The sequence below is a fragment of the Eschrichtius robustus genome, chromosome 4 (assembly GCF_028021215.1).
Source record: "Eschrichtius robustus isolate mEscRob2 chromosome 4, mEscRob2.pri, whole genome shotgun sequence".
NCBI lineage: Eukaryota > Metazoa > Chordata > Mammalia > Artiodactyla > Eschrichtiidae > Eschrichtius > Eschrichtius robustus.
In genome coordinates, this window is record NC_090827.1 from 129,971,805 (window position 1) to 129,992,790 (window position 20,986).

At 41.5% G+C, this 20,986-nt stretch overlaps 2 protein-coding genes across 3 annotated transcripts in view; both read right to left on the bottom strand.

Annotated features, from left to right (window-relative positions):
* Positions 1 to 20,496, bottom strand: part of PRSS12 (serine protease 12) — a 72,929-nt gene extending 52,433 nt beyond the window's left edge. Inside the window, exons 1-3 of one of the 2 annotated variants that reach the window (XM_068543353.1) lie at positions 19,683 to 20,495; positions 3,875 to 4,013; positions 599 to 777 (exon numbers count right to left, since the gene is read on the bottom strand). In XM_068543353.1, coding sequence (XP_068399454.1) covers positions 599 to 777; positions 3,875 to 4,013; positions 19,683 to 20,172 — 808 coding nt within the window. In that variant the 5' untranslated portion in view covers positions 20,173 to 20,495. Of the gene's footprint in view, positions 1 to 598; positions 778 to 3,874; positions 4,014 to 19,682 lie in introns of both variants that reach the window. The other variant, XM_068543354.1, reaches the window with a different exon arrangement.
* LOC137763866 (ADP-ribosylation factor-like protein 6-interacting protein 1) lies at positions 5,413 to 6,250 on the bottom strand. The gene has a single exon (XM_068542325.1). It carries the CDS (start codon positions 6,184 to 6,186, stop codon positions 5,575 to 5,577), a length of 612 nt encoding a protein of 203 aa, XP_068398426.1. The 5' UTR covers positions 6,187 to 6,250; the 3' UTR covers positions 5,413 to 5,574.
* Positions 20,497 to 20,986: the final 490 nt, after the last annotated feature.

A 20,986-nucleotide genomic window follows, 5' to 3' on the forward strand; every position in this document is an offset into this window, starting at 1 on the left:
CAACCATGGACCCCAGAAAACCCATCCGCCATTGTGAAAGGCAACTATTCCCTCCTCTGCTTCCTTTCTCATGAACATATGCATACCTGCATACTGAAACCATACTCTAATCACCTCATGCCTAGTATATGGTGCTTAGAAGGAGCCCTTATCCAAGGTAGCAATTTGTTTTATGAAATGTGCCATCTACAACTCAAAAGAGAACACTGGTACCATGATTCTATTCCATTCTATAAAGTGAAAATATTTTGTTGTAGTTGCTGTATTTTATATTTGGTTTCATGATGATTTTTAACTTGATTCCGTCCCAATTTTCCATTACTAAAATAACTGTTTTCATATACAGTATATAATATTTCTATAAGCAAATTAGATAAAACAGAAAATACGTAAAAAGTGAGGTCAAATGGAAAACTAATTGTTAGATGAAATCCTATTGAAGACTATTTAATTAGACTGTAGATAGACTATGATGATTCAGACTCAAGTCTGTATTTAAACTCTTTTAGGAAATGATTTAACTGAGACACTTTTATTATCTGGAATCATGCTGAAACCACAATAACAGGAAAGTAAGAGAATAAATATTTTGTTTTACCATGGGAAAAGCTACACGTGACAGCAGCTGCCATCTTCTGAGGACACGCCCCACCCTGCCAGATGTCTTTTTCACAAAGCAGTATATTTTCTTCATCTCCTCGGCAACGGACATTGCTCCAATAAATGGGAATAAGGCCCAGTCCAGAAAACGGGGTTTGTCTTGCTACTCCTTTACCTCTGTAAGTACAATGATCAAGGTTAGGTTTATCAAATGTAGGCTAATTTTTATCAAAGCACTAGGACTTTTAAAAATGGAAGAAATCAATAAAGACAGATATGGAAGAAAAAGAAAAACAATGCATTATGTAAATTTCAAGCAAATCAAAACATCAGATCAGAACTTGGATTGATTACCTATGGTAATATTTTAAATTAATCTTGAATAACTAATGGTAGGCATGTGCCTTTACTATCTATGGTTGATTTTAGAAGAAAATGGGCAAATACTAGAGATATAAATAAAAAGGGAGTCTGGGTGGCTTTGTGGAAGAAGTGTGTCATGTGGCCCAGTGGGACTTGGATTCTAGTCTGAACTCAGCTGCAAATCACTCTAAAGTCTCTCTAAGCTCCACCTTCTGATATGTAAAAGAAGTCTGGATGCTTGAAGAGTCTTTCCTACTCCAATATTTCAGGCTCTTATTTTCAAAACGATTATTATTACCACGTCTAAGCAAGATAATAGCAAGTGAGGCAATCCATTCACATTTTTTTAAACTTTATATATAGTATTTGCTAGCAAGACTTTGAAACCAATTAATAAGATAATAACCCATATAATCTACATATTTTTAACTCTGATATGTACAAAATTGGTATTATGTTTTTAAAAGATTAAATGCTTATCCAAATAACATGATAATCTCTAGAACTGTCTTCATGCAACAGCTTCCATTAACCAAACAGTAAATATTTGGGGTTTATCTAAAATATGAATGTGTCTTAACAGCAGTAAAGCTGGGTTGCCCTGCTCTTATTGTGCAGTCCTTTTTCATTAATGGACTACTAAGAGATGATAGAAGGAATCAGATCAGCTTACCTGAAGTCTATGTTTGCAGAAAGGTAGTTTACATTCTTTCATCAATCAAGAGACTAGTAACCTACCACTGTAATTCACATCTCCATTGCAATGTTCTTGTTTTATTTTTTTTATTTTTTTTTAATTTTTAATGGAGTATAGTTGATTTACAATGTTGTGTTAGTTTCTGCCGTACAGCAGAGTGAATCAGTTATATATATATAAATATATCCACTCTTTTTTAGATTCTTTTCCCATGTAGGTCATTACCGAGTACTGAGTAGAGTTCCCTGTGCTATACAAGGTCCTTATTAGTTACCTATTTTATATATAGTAGTGTGTATATGTCCATCCCAGTCTCTCAATTTATCCCTCCCCCTTGTACCCCCTGGTAACCATAAGATTGTTTTCTACATCTGTAACTCTATTTCTGTTTTGTATTGTAAATAAGTTCATTTGTACTTTTTTTTGTTTTATGTCAGAATCTCATAGAAAATTTTATTCTACCCTGATTTTCAGGGGTAATAAAAGCACGGGTAGAAATGTACATAAAGGAAGATACTGACACCAGCCTACAAATTTGTTACATCTCCAGGCCGGCAAAAGAAAAAGCAGCAAGTCAACATTCTTCATGACTTGCCCACCTGCCAGTGACTGTTTACCAGACAAAATACTCATGGATAAAATCAGTAATTAACATCCTAAACACCATTAACACTTTGTAGTCTTTCCCCTTCTTCCTTCTTTTATCCTGATTTATTCCAACACTCATTTTTTAAGATTAGTTAACTAATCAAGTACATTAACCCTATTTGTTACGCTAATAGCATCAAAAGTCTGAACAACAACAACAAAAAAAAGTCTGAACAAAACTTAAGCCCTCAAGGTTTGCCTTTACTAAATACTCATTCCCCACCTTCCTAGTGGGAAGACAGGAAGTTGGCAAATAAAAATTCTTACTGGGACTTCCCTAGTGGCGCAGTGGTTAAGAATCCGCCTGCCAATGCAGGGGACACGGGTTCGAGCCCTGTTCCGGGAAGATCCCACATGCCGCAAAGCAAATATGCCCGTGCGCCACAACTACTGAGCCTGTGCTCTAGAGTCCGCGAGCCACAACTACTGAGCCCGTGTGCCACAACTACTGAATCCCGCTCGCTTAGAGCCCATGCTCCGCAACAAGAGAAGCCACCACAATGAGAGGGCTCTGCACCGCAACAAAGAGTAGCCCCCGTTTGCTGCAACTAGAGAAAAGCCTGCGTGCAGCAACGAGGACCCAAAGCAGCCAAAAATAAATAATTAATTAATTTAATTCTTACTGATTTGACTGGAGTTGACTAACCTTTTCATTTGTGTCATCACATTAGATATTACCACTCACTGATTATTAATCCAAAATATTTGCAAATTGAAAACTTTTCTTTCAGTCCTTTTTACCTTCATAACAAGATCTTTTCCATGCTTTCTAAAGATCTCTGGTGATAAAGACCAAGAAAAATATAGGGCATGTATACTCAGAAAAAATAAATGAGACACAAAAACAGAAGAATAACAACAAAAACCAAAAACGTTTGTTCCAAAATGGAAACTTCTGCCCCTGGGAAACCCCTTGAAACGAGGCATAAAGGTGCAGGGCCTGGTGGGCATCAGCATACACCAATCTATTTTAAGAAGAGCGCCTACAGTCGTGGAAGGGCCGGCAGCTTCTCAGGACAGTGGATGCTGCCGGGGCTGAGGGAAGCTGCCATCTATTACAGGACCTCCTCGGCACAGAAACCTATGTCCCAGGATATCACCCCTTACCCAGCTCGGGATGAAAGCACGAGTGAACCTCACCTCCTTCACGTACACACAAATGGAATTTGTGGGTGGCTCAAGGTAGAAAGTTAAAAGCAAATGATAGCAACCTCAGGCTGCACAGGCTGCTGAGAAAGTAAAACTCTTAGGACCAAATTCCTTGCTTCCCAGCACTGAACAATTACTTTGTTAAAGTCAAAGACCACAAGCTGCTTTGAACTTTGGACCACTTAGCATTTGCCCATTTCCTAGTCAGTAGGGCTAGTAACAAGTGAAGTGCATTTGTATGTAAAAGAACTCACTCCTTCCTTTTGGGGACCTTTCTTTACATCTCTTCTGAGAAAAATGAGAGTGAGGAAAGTGAGAATGAGGAAGGAAGATGTAACCTCTCCACAGTAACGACGGGTGCCCAGCGTTCCTCTCGGGTATCAGCAGACAGATTTGGTCAAGGATGGGCGAACTCACCCCAGCTGCAGCTGGTGACAAACAACTGATGCATCAGAGTCATCCCAGTGGCTGCTACAGACTGTGCCCCAAACTCCATGTGCATAGACTTCCACTGTGCCTTCAAACTCGTTTTTGCCACCATGAAGTCGGACTGACCCTAAAGTGGAAAAGAATCCCAAAATCCTTTAATAGCAAATAATCATTTGAACATACTGAACATACTGATAACATGATTTTTCCACTGAAGTGGTGAGAGATCTAGTCTCTCACTGTTCACAGCATGTGCTTCTTTCTTTCTTTTTTTTTTGGGGGGGGGGGCTTCCAGCTTTTTTATTTTTCCCCTTTTACACAAAACAAAGTAGAAGAAATAATACAGGATTAAAACTGCAAAAGTAGTTAATTGGTAGAACACACATACACACAAAAATCTAGGAAGACAAGCTTATTTACAATGAGGAAACACACGTAAATTACGGTAGTTTGTATACGAAACATTAAAAAAGAAAAGTCAAACATATGCTACATGGGTGCCACTGTTTACAGCAATATTGAAGGGGAGAAAACAACACTTATTTAGGAACAGATATACCACAAGGTCCAGGTTTTACAGCATCAGTGCAATAAATTCACAAAACTATATTACAGCTAGTTAATCAGTTTAAGAATTGTTCCCAAATATGTCACATTTCCAGCCCTCAGAGGTTCATTCCTACAGATTTCAACTACTCCATCTATGGGGACCAAAAGCAGCCAGTGTTACCATAAAATGAGAATCTTGAGGCTTACCTTTAAAGGCTTATTCTGGTCTTGAAAAACTAGTAGGATTTTCTACTGAAATGAATCTTGACTAAAACACAGGATGAGTTTTGTTCTTTATTGGCTGGTCTTGGAGTGAAGGTCATAGACATGACTCTTAACCTATTATGTACTTTAGTTTCAGTGAGCTGAAAATCTGAAATTAAAAGTATGCTAAAAATCCTAAATACCATCTTGCGTAAGCCTGCTACTAAAAAGCCCTTAAGGATGTACTAACTTCAAGTTTAAGTGCACGGGAACAAGAGTTCTAAGCCTGTCAGATTCCCCATTTGGGAGGAAGGATCAATGTTTCCAACAAATTGCTAAATTCTGCACAAGGGAGAAGCCAACACATACTAGGCCATGGAATTACTTTCATTTTATTCCACGAGGATTCTTCTCCCACAGTATCGAAACAGAATGAGGAATGAATCTTAACTGGTCTCTTCATCAGAAGTGGCAAACTTGGTTTCTATATTCACGAAGCCAGGCAGTTGTTTAAGCAGACTGTGGAAGCAGACAGTAGAACCAGCTTCCTGTAGCCACAGACCACGATCTTGTATCAAGCTAAAGCGAAGATCAACTTGCACAGTTCTCCCAAGCCACTGTTAACTGTACTAAAGGATGAAGTTCACCACCATATTATTTTAAAAGTAAGAGTTAAATTAACCCTGGGTGAGAAAAACCAAGACAAGTGGTAATGATGAATGAGTTGTCCATATAAGGCCAGCTGATGACAACACACCCTTGGACACACTGGGCATAAAGCCTTACTTGGCAATTCGGAGTTTCTACTAACTAAGGGCAGAATGAGGGACAGCAAAGAGCTACATCTGTAACATTTTAGCATCCAGACAGCATAACAGACACTGTCCCCAAGGACAATGTATACGCCATTAATCACACTGAATAAAGCAGATGTATTATTCATTTTTCTTTTCTTTTTGTTTGAGAAGCTTGTTTATCTCTCTTTTGGCCATTCCAATGTACTTCGAGATGATTCCATGTTGGTTTAGTCCAGGAAGCAAGAGTAAGAAAGTCACTATCAGGTAGGTGAGAAGGAGGTTGTGGACTTGCTGTCCTACCCAAGCAACCGCAGCAAGAGAAATGATCATGGTCATGAAGTACATTTTAGGCTTTTCTTCCTTTAGCGTAAAGAGGCGTTTCCACCAGCCCACAGCTCTGCGTCGAGTTTTTACTAGATTGCTGCAAATTTCATGGAATCTCTGCTGTTGCTCAGTGGTCCATTTATTGGAGCCAAAAATTCTAGGCGCTAGAATGGGAACGAGGTAGTCAGCCAAGCACAAAAACATAACAAAACAGGAAACACCTGATAGAACGGATGGATCTAGATAGTAGATAGTCAGAAACACCAAAGAAACCACACCCATGATGGCAGGTGGAAACCAGGCTCTTTCCCATCGGAGGACTTTATCTGCCATCAGCATCACTTCTCCCCATCCTTGCAGCTGCTCTTCCAGACTTGCAGTCTCTGCAGCCAGCAGGTTGGTGCTGCGATTATCTCCTTCCGCCATTGTTCCCGAGGTGCCCCCTCAGCGAGCGCAAGACGCCCCCAAAACCCTGCCTTCCTCAGAGGCACTCACGACAACCCTAGCCTGCTTCTTTCTTTAAATGAGGATTTAGCAGGCTCTTTTTTTTTTTTTTTTTTGGTAATTAACATCCTGATGTCAATGCTAATGATACTTTCTTTTATCTAGGCAAAGTCCAATTATGATTTTCAAAGGGAAAAATTGGAAGACTATGACTAATGGCTGATAATTGCATCCCAAGTATTAGATTACATTACATATTAAGTTCTTATCATTTATGGATCACTTTCCATCTTCACATGAGGTCATAGATTAAAAAAAAACAGAGAAACTAAATTCAATGTTCTGTTTATAAATTACCTGTTATTGGCTGTTATATCTTTCTTCTATCTGATTTGTTCTTCCACTAAAGAAGAATAAAATGCTTTTCCCCTTTTTAGCCTCCAGCACTAGTCGTGACAAGTCTAAAGCTTATGTCTATAAGTTCAGAAAGATGTTAAGTGTTGAAAACATTGCCTAATGTTAGTCTTAGGGAAACTGCCGCTAGGTAGAGTAGTTTGGTGTAACTGAATGAATGGCCCTGGAACTTCACTTCGCCTTACATACCATCCCACTCAGCTGCTCCACAGTCCACGGTTTGAGTCATTCTTCTCAGTCTTAAAAGAGTCAAAATTTAAATTCCAGCACCCCTGGGGAAAATAATATGTTAAGTCTTATCCCTTAAGTGTGGATCAAAGTGGTTACTAGACTTACCGTGGTGATCATTTCAAAACGTATGCAACTATCCAATCACTATGCTGTACATCTGAAACTAACATAATATCATACATCAAATATATTTCAGTGTTTTTAAAGAAGTGTGGATCAAAGGCCTACATTTCTCTTCTCATTGGCATTGGTTTTCAGAGTGGGTACGGACGGGCAGCAATTGGGACACTTGCAGAGATAGAATCAAACTCAGACAACTTAAAAATTTCATAAAATTCTGTGAAAAGTCGCTTAGGATGGCCTTTATTTCATAGGTAAAGAAATTAAGAAATTAAATTCTACCAAAATTTTCTGGCATGTTTTGCATATTTCAAAGTCATTATGTATGGCTTTAGAATGATTTTCCGAAAACATCAGATTCACAAATCATCCATACGTTTCATTTGCACTAGCATAGTCATCTACCATTATTACTTTCCACATAATCATCCTTAAAAAAATGTAACTATTGGGCTTCCCTGGTGGCGCAGTGGTTGAGAATTCGCCTGCCAATGCAGGGGACACGGGTTCGAGCCCTGGTCCCGGAAGATCCCACATGCCGCGGAGCGGCTGGGCCCGTGAGCCACAGTTGCTGAGCCTGCGCGTCTGGAGCCTGTGCTCCGCAACAGGAGAGGCCGCGATAGTGAGAGGTCCGCTCACCGCGATGAAGAGTGGCCCCCGCTTGTCGCAACTGGAGAAAGCCCTCGCACTGAAACGAAGACCCAACACAGCCATAAATTTAAAAAAAAAAAAAAAAAGTAACTATTTAAGAGAAACATATCCTATTTCTCATGACAAATACAAAGTGTCAATTAATTCAAACAAAAGGCAATAATAAATGGAGGCAAACACTGCACTGCCAAATCCTGATTATTCAGGAGGGAACATGGGTGTGGGTCATTCATATGGCAGATAATCTAAAAATCATTCATATATTCTAAACTTCTTTAATTCAACCAAGCAAGAGGAAGCCCTAACTAGCTCGGGGAAAACTGTGAACTGCAGAATATTTTTAAAGAAATATGTCTGAAGAGTTTAACGAACTTTAATGATTTTTTTAATCACAAAATGTCTTCTATAGAGACCCACATAATATTATGCACAGTACAAATGCCAGCAGTTTATTTCAAAGAATTCATTTGTTCACCTGAAACAAATGTTTATTTGAAATGATATTTAATCTATTATCTGTTTATTAATTCCCCACCACCACCACCAAATTATTCATGTGAAAGCGGTGGAAGAAATTTCTAGTCATGAAAACAAACTGGAACTCTACTTATGCATGTTAAGCAATCATAATAAAATGTAAAATATTGCCTAAATCACTAAAAAACTATCAAGAAGAAATGATGCATGCATATCATCTAAATGATTAAGGCATCTACAAATGAGAAGGCGAAGACTCTGCATAAAGTATAATTGTTACCATAACATCATTATAATGAAAATGATAACACTGGAAATAATTTCCAGGTCAACTATCAGTTCCACCATCATTTCTCAGATGCTCCCAACATGCTGTGAAAGCCTGGATTCATTTAGCTGCATCTGCTATATGGCAAGAAAGGTGGAGTGCTCATCCAATTTTCCTTTAACAAATGAAGACAAATATTTGCAATTCTGGAAAGGCAATTTGCATGTCAATGACTAATTAATCCTCTATCAGAATCCATTCCCAACACCAACATCCCCAAGGCACACACCTTCCTAGCAGCGCCCCTCCACACAGTTTATCCTTTCCTTAAGGCCATAAAAATTTCCAAAATATTCTGAGTAATCATCTACCTTGAACTCAAAGTGAGTATTTCTTACTGGTATGTAATTCTGTGAAGTTCACAATTCTTCTAATAATTTTTTGAAAGAGGTTTTTAAAAAAAATATCAGGTTAATAATATGCCTAAAATAATAAAAGCATGAACACACAATTGACACTACGCACATTTAAGACAGGCAGTAGTTTTTGTTTGGTTTTGGTTTTACTTTGTTCTTGCTTCACTGATTCTCTTAGAATGGTTGAGATGGTTGAACTGTAATTCATTTCCCTTCATTTATGGATGTGTAAGCTATGGACCCAATCAACTGAGCAGTTGCAGAGCCATGACCTCCTAGATTCCCACCCTTGCTATGGTCCCCTTGTCTCTCAATCTGAGCAAAGATCCTGTGATGTAATAAGCACCTTTCAATACCTCAGCTACCACTTTATGCATTCTGACATGTTGGTTTTCACCATTCCATTTGAAGTATTACACTAATCTACCAAACATTACACGGGGATAAACTAGCCAGGCAGAAGCACAAGACAGCCTGAAGAGTTTCTCTACACTGCACAACAGGAGAGAAGTAGCTTTCTGGTGATCTACATCTGAGGCTGATCCTCCAGTGGAGGCTGATTTGTCCCATCGGCTGTACAAATTTGTAGGAGAACTATACATTTGCACAAATTTATAGGTGCACAATTACAAGAGGAAATACCCTTAGCTCAATGGGAAAAAAAAAAAGAGAGCGAGAGAGAGAGAGAGAGAGGATGAAACAATAAAGCAATCCACAAAGCTCATAGCCTGGTAAACTCATTTCTATTGCTACCTTACTAATAATAAAGTTCTTCAGATAAATTCTAGACCAATTCTTTGGCGACATTGCTCCACTGTCACAGTCTCTTATTATCAAAAATTGATCCGTCCGTCCTCCTTCGCTCACACTCTCCTACTCCAGCCCAGCACTTTGCGACGTTCCTCATAGTCTCTGCTAATGCCTCTGGGCCGCACCCCGGTGAATCCAGGGCTGCACAGTCTTAAAGTCTCTCATGTGCCAATTTGATGGAAAATATTCTATTCTAAGTATTCCTATTTTTAAAATGTGGTAATAACAATAATTTAAAAGTCGAAGTCTCAAACAGAGGTTTTAGGTCAACTATAATAAGCATTGCAAATTTATAGACTAAACCAGTAACAGAAGAAAGTCTGGAACTATGAAGCTATGCATGATGGTACGTCATGGAGAGGAGCCCCAGAGTTCATGAAATGAATTGTTGCAAAAAACAACAACGACAACAACAAAAACCAGTTCAGCTGTACCAGTCTGCTGCTATTACAGCTACCTAAAGGCAAAACATGCCAGTGCACAACAATGATAAGAATTCTACTACCTTAATTCCCTGCCAAAAATGTTGAGCTTACTGTCATTTTAGTTTACTATTATTTTTCTTCTATATAAATGTATCTCCAGTTTTATAAAGGAAAAGGAACATAAAAGATTTTTGTTACAGAAATTTGCTTTGTGGACAACGTTGCTAAAAAACAGGAATTCCCAAAACAAAGAGACATTCCAAGGGGTTCTCTTTAACCATGTTATCAGCCTCTCTCGATACAAGGTAATCTAGAGAAGGACAGCTAACTAGATTAAAATTGTCTTCACAAGTCTCATTGGTTTTATAGTTTTTAAGGCTATTGTGATGGGCTGAATACTATTCCCCCAAAAGATGTGGAAGTACTGACTTCCAGTGCCTATGAATACTCGTGACTTTATTTGGAAATAGGGTCTTTGCAGATGATCAAGATAAGATGAGATCATTAGGGAGGGCTCTAATCCAACATGACTATATTCTCATAAAAAGTAGAAATCTGGACAGAGCCACATATAGGGAGAACGCCACCTGAAGGTTGCAGCTAAGTTCCACAAGCCAAGGAACTATCAGAAGCTAGGAGGCAGCCCTGGAACAGATCCTTCCCTAGTGCCTTGAGAGGAAGCATGGCTCTGCTGACACTGATCTTGGACTTCTAGTCTCCAGAACTGGGAAATAATAAGTTTCTTTGTTTAAGCCACTCAGTTTGTGGTACTCATTACAGCAGCCCTAGCAAACTAATAGAGCCATTATGGTATTACCCCTCTTGGACAGCTGGCAAAACCTCCCTTCTCATACTCCATACTTCAAGGAGGCCTAACAGAAATATTAGGAAAGGAACCAAATAGGTCAGCTATCTTTGTTCTCTAAATCCAGCTCATTCCAAAATAAACCAAATGAAAAGACATGCCTATCTAGTTAACTCCTTAAAATATATTTATAGAATAGCACTCACTTGAAGACAAAGAAAAACAGCAAAAACAAAGATCCATCCCAGTAGTGTTTTCTGAATAGAATTAATAATAAATATTTTTAAAATCTTTTAAAGTCACAGTTTGATAAATGAGTAAAAGAAAATTAATGTTATCCCACAGATCCTTTCTCACCTATTACTGAACTTCAGAGAGGCACAAAATAATTAATTTTAGTCATTTCTATTGTTCTGGTGGAATCAGAAAGAATCCATGCTGGTGACATCAAGCTATTGTTCAGATCCTTGACAAAAAGTATACTTGAAGCTGAAAATGATGCAGAAATTTCAGTTTATGAACTATTTAAAAGAATAGAAAAAAGCCCATTACATGTTGGACAATTTAGTACACATATTTGACAATGAAACAATCTTTTGTCTTATACCAAAGGCAACACTGGAAAAATATACTAAATGATCATTTCCTATCTTAATTATGAAATACAGACAAAAAAATCACACTCCCTAGAAACAACTGAATTGGGCAGCAGTTAGCTGAATTTTTCAAGTACAGTAGGGGAGGTTACGTTAATTTTTATGTTTCTTTTTTCCTACACCTTATTTGATGGTACTGAGGTATTCTATTTTGTGTATGATTACATTTACCCATAACTGAAACCAGTTTAGCATTGCGAAATAGATTTTATGCAAATCATGCCATGTCAAAATGAAATCAAATCATCTTTTAATGTACGAAGCATTCCCCTGAACTATTACCCAACTGAACTATATTTGCCTCCATTAGTTCACATCTGTAATTCATATTAATTGTTCATTTATTATTCATGTAGATACCTTTAGTACTGAGAAAAAATAGGAACTGGTCTGGTTCAAAGTGAGAGCATATCCTCTGTAAGCAATTCTACCCATTTACAGTGGGCTTATTAGAAATTTATAAATCTTATCGATTATTTGTGGGTTTAAAACATTATATAATATTATATAAAAGAAGACTCTATGCAAGGTTAAGTTATGGTACACTAACAATACATGCATTTAAATAACTGGAGCAGAAAATTCCACAAATTGTTTGTCTCTGAACTATCCACACATAAACACATGGTAAGGGTATTACCATTTTATTGTACAACTCTGAATGATGAAATTAAACTACACTTAATAGTAATCGTGGCTGTCTCCCAAAGCACATATCACAGGAAGGGTAATAAAAATGCGTAGTGCTCTCCTGACATCTCAACCAGAGAGTGGCCATCCTCAACTAGAGGACACAGGTGATTTCTTATTCATCTTTGTAAATTCTGCCCCGAGTGTGAACTGTTTAATGAAATCTACTCTTGCCTTTCTACAAGAATCAGCATTTCTCAGTCTTTGTGTCTCTCTGGTGATCCTAATAAAAAGTATGAAGCTGAATGTGCATACATGGCTTCTGGGGGCAAATCTCACTCCTTCAGTGTTTTGCAAACAATAAAATTTTTATTAATATTGTTGTGCTAATTTTCAGGAAGAGGAAGAAGAGGTGAGAGGAGGTGACTGCTCTGGAAAAGTTAGATGCAAAGGAGGCAAAAATCAACATTTCCTGATCTTCTAACAACAGCATGTCAACCATGTAGAAGGCAGTCTACAACAATTGTTCATATAGCGCACAACTAAACTCTCGTCTGCTATGCAGACTAAAGGGACAGGCTTCAGAGGATTTCTTTCTTTACAGGTTAATTCAAGGGGGGAAAAAGTTTAAAAATTAGAACTAAACACTGTTTACCTAACAACTGAACCAAACTTCCATATTCTTAACACTGGAATTATTCATCGCAGACATAAATTGCTAGAGCTGCAAATAGCATCTTAAAAGAAGTAAATATGCTCTACCAATTAAATCCATGTCTAAATGTTATTCATCTACATACGGCGAAAAAAATGCGTGAAGCGTTTCACAGTGTAATTTTTTTACATTACTTATAACTATTTTCTAATTGCATCAAGCTTCCCCAATGCATGTTTTCCCCGCTATCCAAAAGTAGAATTTTCCTATGAAACCTTTTGTAAGCCAAAATGGCATAAAGCCAAGAAGCAACTAACCTTAGGACATATCTTGCTAAGAGATGCACACACAAAAAAGAGATGTACAAAATAAATTGAGAAAAAGCACAGATGCTCACAGACACAGCTCAAAGCCTGGCAGCAGCCTGACGCTGAGATACTGAGCGTAGTTCCTGGAGAAGGAGCTTAGGGGCGCCACTCTCACCGCTCTGGGTGTGCGCTGCCTCTGTAATGGCTCACTGCAGAACAAACACGGAACGCTCTTTTCACTTTTCACCTTTCACCTTTTGCTCTTTCATAAGAGCAAAAATTCTCTTTGGATTTCTTTTCTAGCAGAAACAGGTACTAATGTAGGTCTTCTGTAAAAGTGAAGTGCATAAAGCAAACTTTCACGAAGCGGGGGATACCTGTATAAGGACTGTATGGTCGGGCCCCCCAAGACGGCAGTTCTCGGGCTCTCTGTACATCCCCCGCTCAACCAGCCCCTGCTTCACCTACACCCTACTCACGTGACTGACCTTCCCTCTTCATCATCGAGCCTAACAGTAAACGCCTACACACTTGCCCCAGCTCCAGCAAGAGCCTGTTTTAATTTTTAGATCAGAACATCTCCACTATGATAGCTTATCAAAGGGGTGGTGAGGGGCTGTGCTCCCCTGCTGGTTTCCCTGGTAACCAATGAGCCAACCTGATGTCAATTCCCTCTGTGACTGGTAACCTCCCTCTCTATCCCCTCATCCCCCACCCTCACTCCTATTCCTCCCACCCTCCCAGACCCCTATACACACACACACACACACACACACACAACACACACACACACACAACACACACAACACACACACATACACACACACACAACACACACACATACACACACAACACACACACATACACACACACACACAACACACACACATACACACACACACACACCACACACACACACAACACACACACACAACACACACACAACACACACAACACACACACATACACACACACACAACACACACACATACACACACACACAACACACACACATACACACACACAACACACACACATACACACACACACAACACACACACACATACACACACACATACACACACACACAACACACACACACAACACACACACAACACACACACACAACACACACACATACACACACAACACACACACATACACACACACAACACACACACATACACACACACAACACACACACACACAACACACACACATACACACACACAACACACACACACACACACAACACACACACACACACACACACACAACACACACACACACACACAACACACACATACACACACACACACCACACACACACACACACAACACACACACACACAACACACACACACACACAACACACACACATACACACACACACAACACACACACATACACACACACACACCACACACATACACACACACACACCACACACACACACACACACATACACACCCCAAGGACTGCATATATATGCAGAGAGAGAGAGTATTTGTGAGTCCAGGAAAATCACTCATAAAAGGCAGTAGTAAGTGGTTATCTAATTTTCTTCTTAAAAAAAAAAATTCACACTAGTAAAAAGTCAGATAATGCCCCAAATCAAAGTATTTTATATCTGCCTTAGCCTGAAAAGCAGAGTGAGCTCAATATTTAAAATCCAGCCAGGAAATGTATCAAATCTGTTATTGCTAATAAACGTTTTTCAGCACCTGCTACATAGAATCAAGATGCAGCATTAAAAAAGTTTTAAAAGGGACTGCTTTCTACCAACTTTTTAAATTAACCTTCACTTCAAACACCAGATGGACTTCAAAGAGTACAGCCTGTATCATCCCATAAGTCCGCTATCTCTATCTGAATCAGGAGACTTGGGTGAACTAATCTGCATGACATGACAAAAACTCAGATCTATGAATCACTCTTTCTGGTAAAACTGAAACCATTCAACTCAGATTGGGACTTGAACCCACATGCCGGGACTCAAACCCGGCCAAAACCCAGATTGGGACTTGAACCCATGGTCTTTTAATTGAGATCACACACCTGGTCTCAGGACTTATTGAAGCTCAGGTTCTTGACGTCTAGTCACAGAAAGAATTCAGTGAGAGACAAAGTAATAGATAAGAAGTGGATTTATTTAGAGAGAAACACATTCCACAGATAGAGTGTGGGCCATCTCAGAAGGTGAGAGGCCCTGAAATATGGTGTGGTTAGTTTTTATGGGCTGGGTAATTTCATAGGCTAATGAGTGGGAGGATGGGATTTCCAGGAATTGGGCCACTGCCCACTTTTTTTTTTTTTTTTTATAGACTTTTACTTTTTTTTTTTTTTTTTAAGTATTTGTTTTTTTGTTTGTTTGTTTTTATTTACTTATGGCTGTGTTGGGTCTTCGTTTCTGTGCGAGGGCTTTCTCTAGTTGCGGCAAGCGGGGGCCACTCTTCATCGCGGTGCGCGGGCCTCTCACTATCGCGGCCTCTCCTTGCGGAGCACAGGCTCCAGACGCGCAGGCTCAGTAGTTGTGGCTCACGGGCGCAGCTGCTCCGCGGCACGTGGGATCTTCCGAGACCAGGGCTCGAACCCGTGTCCTCTGCATTGGCAGGCAGACTCTCAACCACTGCGCCACCAGGGAAGCCCCACTGCCCACTTTTTGATCTTTGATCAGCCTCAGAACTGCCAAGGCACTGGTGGGTGTATCATTTAGCGTGCTAATATATTACAGTGAGCATATAATGAGGCTCAAGGTCCACTGGAAGTGAAATCTTCCGCCATCTTGGACCTAGTTGGTTCTACCCAGTTTTTGTCATGTCCTATGGCTACGTCATTCTTTTAAAGGTTGTGCCCTGCCCCTTCCCTCCTGTTTCAAAATCTCAATCATTAGAGCATTATCGTTTATTATACCTGTTTTACCCATCAGTCATCAGTCACCTATGGTTGAGTTCCACTTGGCTGCTTGTAACAAAGAGGAGCTCCTAGCACAGTGCAAGCAAGTTGCCCCACCTGCCACACCAACTGGAGACTGGAAAAGGGATCCCTCTTTCTAGTCAGGAAGCTCCAAATTATTGCAAGGTATTGTTGGGGGGAATCAATTGCCTATTAATTCTTCCTATAGAAATGTGAAAATAATCTGGCTCACATTCAGTTAATAATCATATTCTGGTGAACTAAGTTGTTATTATCCCACACTGGTCAAACAAAACCATTTTCTAAAACCACACAAAAAGTTACCATAGGCCTGCCTCATGCTTGATCCTAAATCTAGCAGGATTAAGTCACAGAATGGTAGACTCAGCTGACATGATCACCCACCGCTACACAGCTTAGGTGGGTTCTGATGCCCTCCCATGGTTTTCCCTGACTGTGACAAAGGGTCTTCAGCCTCCAAATCACCTTGACTGCTCATTAGAAATGCACATTCCTGAGCCGAATTCCTTAGCTTACTTAATCAGGGTCTCTGAAGGCTAGAGTCCAGGTATCTGCATTTGAATAAGCCCCCACGTGCGTGATTCTAAGGCTCATTGTAAGAACTAACTCCCAGGGCTGATTCAGGGTGAATCCCCCAAATGATTCTTTATTACTAATTTGCAAGTTTCACACAACCAGGGCCCAGGCATCATCTTTCTTGTTCTGAGATATTTGAGCCACTGGAGTGTCCACGCCCTGCCCTGGCTCACCTGATATCCCCCTGCCACCCCTTCAACTTGGTTTCAACCAACTCTCCACCTCAGGGGCACCAACTTCCTCATTACTCTCGATGCAAACAGGTACATGACTCTGGCCTCCGGTTTATTTTTTAAAGGAGGGATTTCATTACAATAAATTTTCTTTCCTTTGGGCCTATTTTTTTTTTTTGGTTAAAAAAGAGAAAGAAAGAAAGAAAAGAAAAAGAAAACCCTGGATATTCTCAAGTCAGAAGAGACTGGAAATCATGTACATTGGACCAAACATAATTTCCTTTCTCTTTCTTTTTAAACTAGTCTTTAAACTACAAGAATAGGATCATTAGACAGTACAGATATTTCTACATGTTTATATAATTAAAGAATAAAATGAGCCGTGGAGTGAAATGTGCACTATCTTATAATGTTGCTATAAGAATTAAATGAGGGACTTCTCTGGTGGTCCAGTGGGTAAGACTCTGCGCTCCCAATGCAGGGGGCCCGGGTTCGATCCCTGGTCGGGGAACTAGAAACCACGTGCATGCTACAACTAAGAAGCCCACATGCCGCAACTAAAAAAAAAAAAGATGCCGCATGCCACAACAAAGATCCCGTGTGCCACAACCAAGACCTGGCACAGCCAAGTAAATAAATACATAAATAAATAGTTTAAAAAAAAAAAAAAGAATTAAATGAGAAAACTAACGTATAAAATGCTTAGCTCAGCATCCAACAAAGAGTGAATGCTCAATAAATCCTACCTGTTATTATCAGGCCGGGGTGTTTTGGTACATGCTCAGTGCCGGGAAAGTCCTTTGAATAAATCTGTTTCAAAGCTGCCTTCCTCCGGATAAGGAAACTAAAGCTCTGGGGGTTGAGTCTTACTCAACACTACATAGCTACTGGCAGAGCCAAAGCGGACACCAGTGTTTTCTAAAGCACAATTCCATATTCTTTTCACCACTCCATGACAGCTTTGTTCACACTCTTTAACTGAAATGTGGAACGAAAAAAGTCATAGGTTCAGAATATGCCAGTCATTTTGAAGGTATGAGTTACATCCAATCAGAATGTGAGGAGTAAGTGACACAATGGGTTATCAAGACTAAGCCTGTGAGAGTAATTAGATTATTACATAGCCAGCAGATTGCTGTCCTGTTTTTTTTCTTTTTCTTTTTTCTTTTTTTGGTGGGGGTGCAGGGGAGAATTTATCTCCCATCTTGGGTGGTTTCTTTTGTTTCTCTTGTGTTCAACCACTTTACTCCAGGAAGTACACACACTATTACACAGTGTTCAGAGTTCTGTCTAGTGAGAATTGACTATGAACATAAAGGAATCACAAAGAGTGTGTTGCTGTTAGGTTTACATTTCTTTTCAACACAAGAGGGTGGGGAGAATCAATGAACAAGCTACTCTCCTCATTTGGAGTATAAAGTGAAAAGAATTATGTGTCAGAAAGAGAACAACAGATCTACTGTTTTAACTCTGAAATCCATTTATTTATGTATATGTATATACAATAGGAAATATGAAATATAATAATAGAAAGATGAAAAAACTGTCAGTGTTTGCTAAACACGAGATTTTACTACAAGTAATCTCTTACAGTAAATAGTGAAACAATGCTAGGGCTCTCTGCTTGATATCACCTCAAATTTTTTACAGCCACATTGGCATTCTGTCTGTGAAACACAAGTATAGCGATGACTTCATTCTCTAGGATAAAGATTAATTGATCTTAACCTTCCTGTCACTTTCCTTTAACTCAAAGCACTAATGCAATTGAAGGCACAGATAAATAAAAATTTCTGAAGGGAAAGAATGGCCCTGTGAAAGTTAACCTCCAAATTACCTCCAAAAGGTACAAAGTACAACATATCTCAGAATCACAATCAGTGAAACTGCTGCCCCACAGCTTGAATGGAGAGCTGCCAAAAAAAAGAATGTTTAAAGAAAATCCAAACTTTGAAGGACATGTAAGGTTTTTTTCCCCACAACTATTAAAGAAACAAAAAAGCCCTAATGTTAAACAAAACACCAACTCAAAACAAACACTGTTCAAAGGCCGATTATTCACTTACATTAAATCTATTAATGTGATGCTTTTATTACCACAAAACCAAAACATCTTACCAACTTTATCTCTTTACCAACTGATCCCGATTTTCCACAAACAACGTATACAGCTGAATACTGGCACTCTTGAAAACCGCACTTGACTCTATCAAGTTGCTTCTTCCCTAAGATAGTTACTATTCCGTTCTCTTTTCCCTTTCTTTTGTCTTCACTCACTGATGATATTTATCACACACTGTGCCCCAGAACATGAACATCCTTTTGGCTAGTCGTATTTTGGCCGGGAAATTTTGCCAAACTTTTTCAAATATATGTCAATGGTGGGAGCAAGGCAGAAATTTTACCACGTTTTCCCAAATCGGGTCGGGGGGGTGGGGGGAAGGTTATTGATTGTCATATTAGATTTAATATTTCCCTTTCCAAAACAAGTGATTAGAAACTATCTCCTCCTTTGCTTTGCCTCTTCTACGTAAATATGGTAACATTCTGAAGGCAAGATGATCCAGAAAACACACATCCACCCAACGCATGCGCGCGCACACACACACACACACACACACACACACACACACGGCAGAGACAAGCAAGACCTTATCCAGGAACCCAGAGCGCAGCACTTTCCAGAGAAACTATCACCCCAAATAACCTTCACACACGAAGCCCGCCTTGCTAATTCAAAGTCAAGGTACCGAGGTACTTGGATGGTAACTCAGTGGCAGCCCACCAGCACACTGAGCGAGGCAAACCCGCAATCCCACCCCCTCTCACTCTCTCTCTAGCTAGGAGAGGAACACCTAATGCCCTCGCCTACCTAGGGTGGCTCCCCGCCAGTCCGGGTCGCCGCAGCTGCCCCGAGGCCACTCACCGTGTCTGCAGTCGCAGTAGCCCCAGTCCACCTTGCCGTGGGCGTTCCCATAGAAGCACCAGGGTCTGCCCGCGCCGTCGGGGCTCCGGCAAAAGTTGTGGCGCTGCCCTCGCAGTTGAGCCCAGCCCGCTGGGGGCGACCGCTCGAGGAACGGTGGCACCTCTGCCCAGCGCAGACAAGAGGCGCCGAAGTCCGTCACGTTGACCCAGGGCTCGCCGGCGGGGCAGTCCCCGGCGCGCGGCCCGGGCGTGTGCCGGGCGTGGAGGGCGTGCAGGCGCGGGGCCCGGAGCGCCGCCGGGGGGCGCGGGACGCGCGGCCCAGGCGTCCTCTGTGGACGCTGCTGGGTAGGAAGGTAATAAGGGTACTGGGGACCCGGAGGGGGCGAATGGCGATGGCGGTGGTGGAGGGGATAACTGAGGACCGGATCAAAGCTGACCACTCCGGGGAGCGCCCCGAAAATCAGAGCCACCGCGAAGCGGGCGAGCGTCATGGTGCCAGAGCTGCGGCGTTTGCTCCATACTCCCTCTGCTCCGCGGGTTCTGAAGGGTAAGCGAGGAGGGGGCGAGGGCGGGGCTGCGCGTCCCTGGAATCCCCTGCTCGAGCCCCCTCCCGTCCCCCGCGCGCGGGCCGCCTTCGCCTCCCGCCGCGGAGCCCCGGCCGTGCCTCTGCTCCTGCGCCTCGGGAGCGATCGCGGGCGGGGAAATCTTGCGCTCCGCGGAGCCCCGCCTGGTGGAGAGGACCCGCCAAGAGAAGACGCGGACCCGGCGGACAGTGGCGGGGCCGGGGCCCCAGGTAGCCTGCAGTGACACGGCCCCGGGAACTCTGCCCCCTGGCTGCCAGCACGGGGCGCGCAGTCTCGCCCCGGAGCCGGACCTCCGCGCGGCCGCTGCCTGGCTCCCGGCTGTCAGCCCGCCCGGCCGGGTCGGACCAGCTGCTGGCACCGCTGCGGCCTCAGTGTGCCCGAGCCAAGCCCGAGGGTGCCAACGAGGGGGACGGTCTTGGCCGCTCCTTGCCAGCAGGCGACACCACTATAGCCCCGCGTCTGGCGGCTGCCAAGCCTGCCACCAGCCCCTGCAGCCATCTCTCCTCCATCCCCTTGCCGCGCCTCGTTTCCTCTATTCTGAAATCTTTGAAAGTGTGGATGGGTTTAGTTGCAACTCTCCCTTGATAAGTCCCGGGGTGAAAGTTATCAAAGCCTACTTGGAATGCTGAAGCCATTTTCCAGAGCTGTGAGCTCCTCAAGGACAAGACCACGTTCCGTTCCGCTTTATATCCCAGTGCTTAACATCGTGTCCAACACTTAT

What these genes read in the sequence shown, in the direction of transcription:
- LOC137763866 (XM_068542325.1), bottom strand. Translation starts at nt 6,186, where the DNA reads ATGGCGGAAGGAGATAATCGCAGCACCAACCTGCTGGCTGCAGAGACT.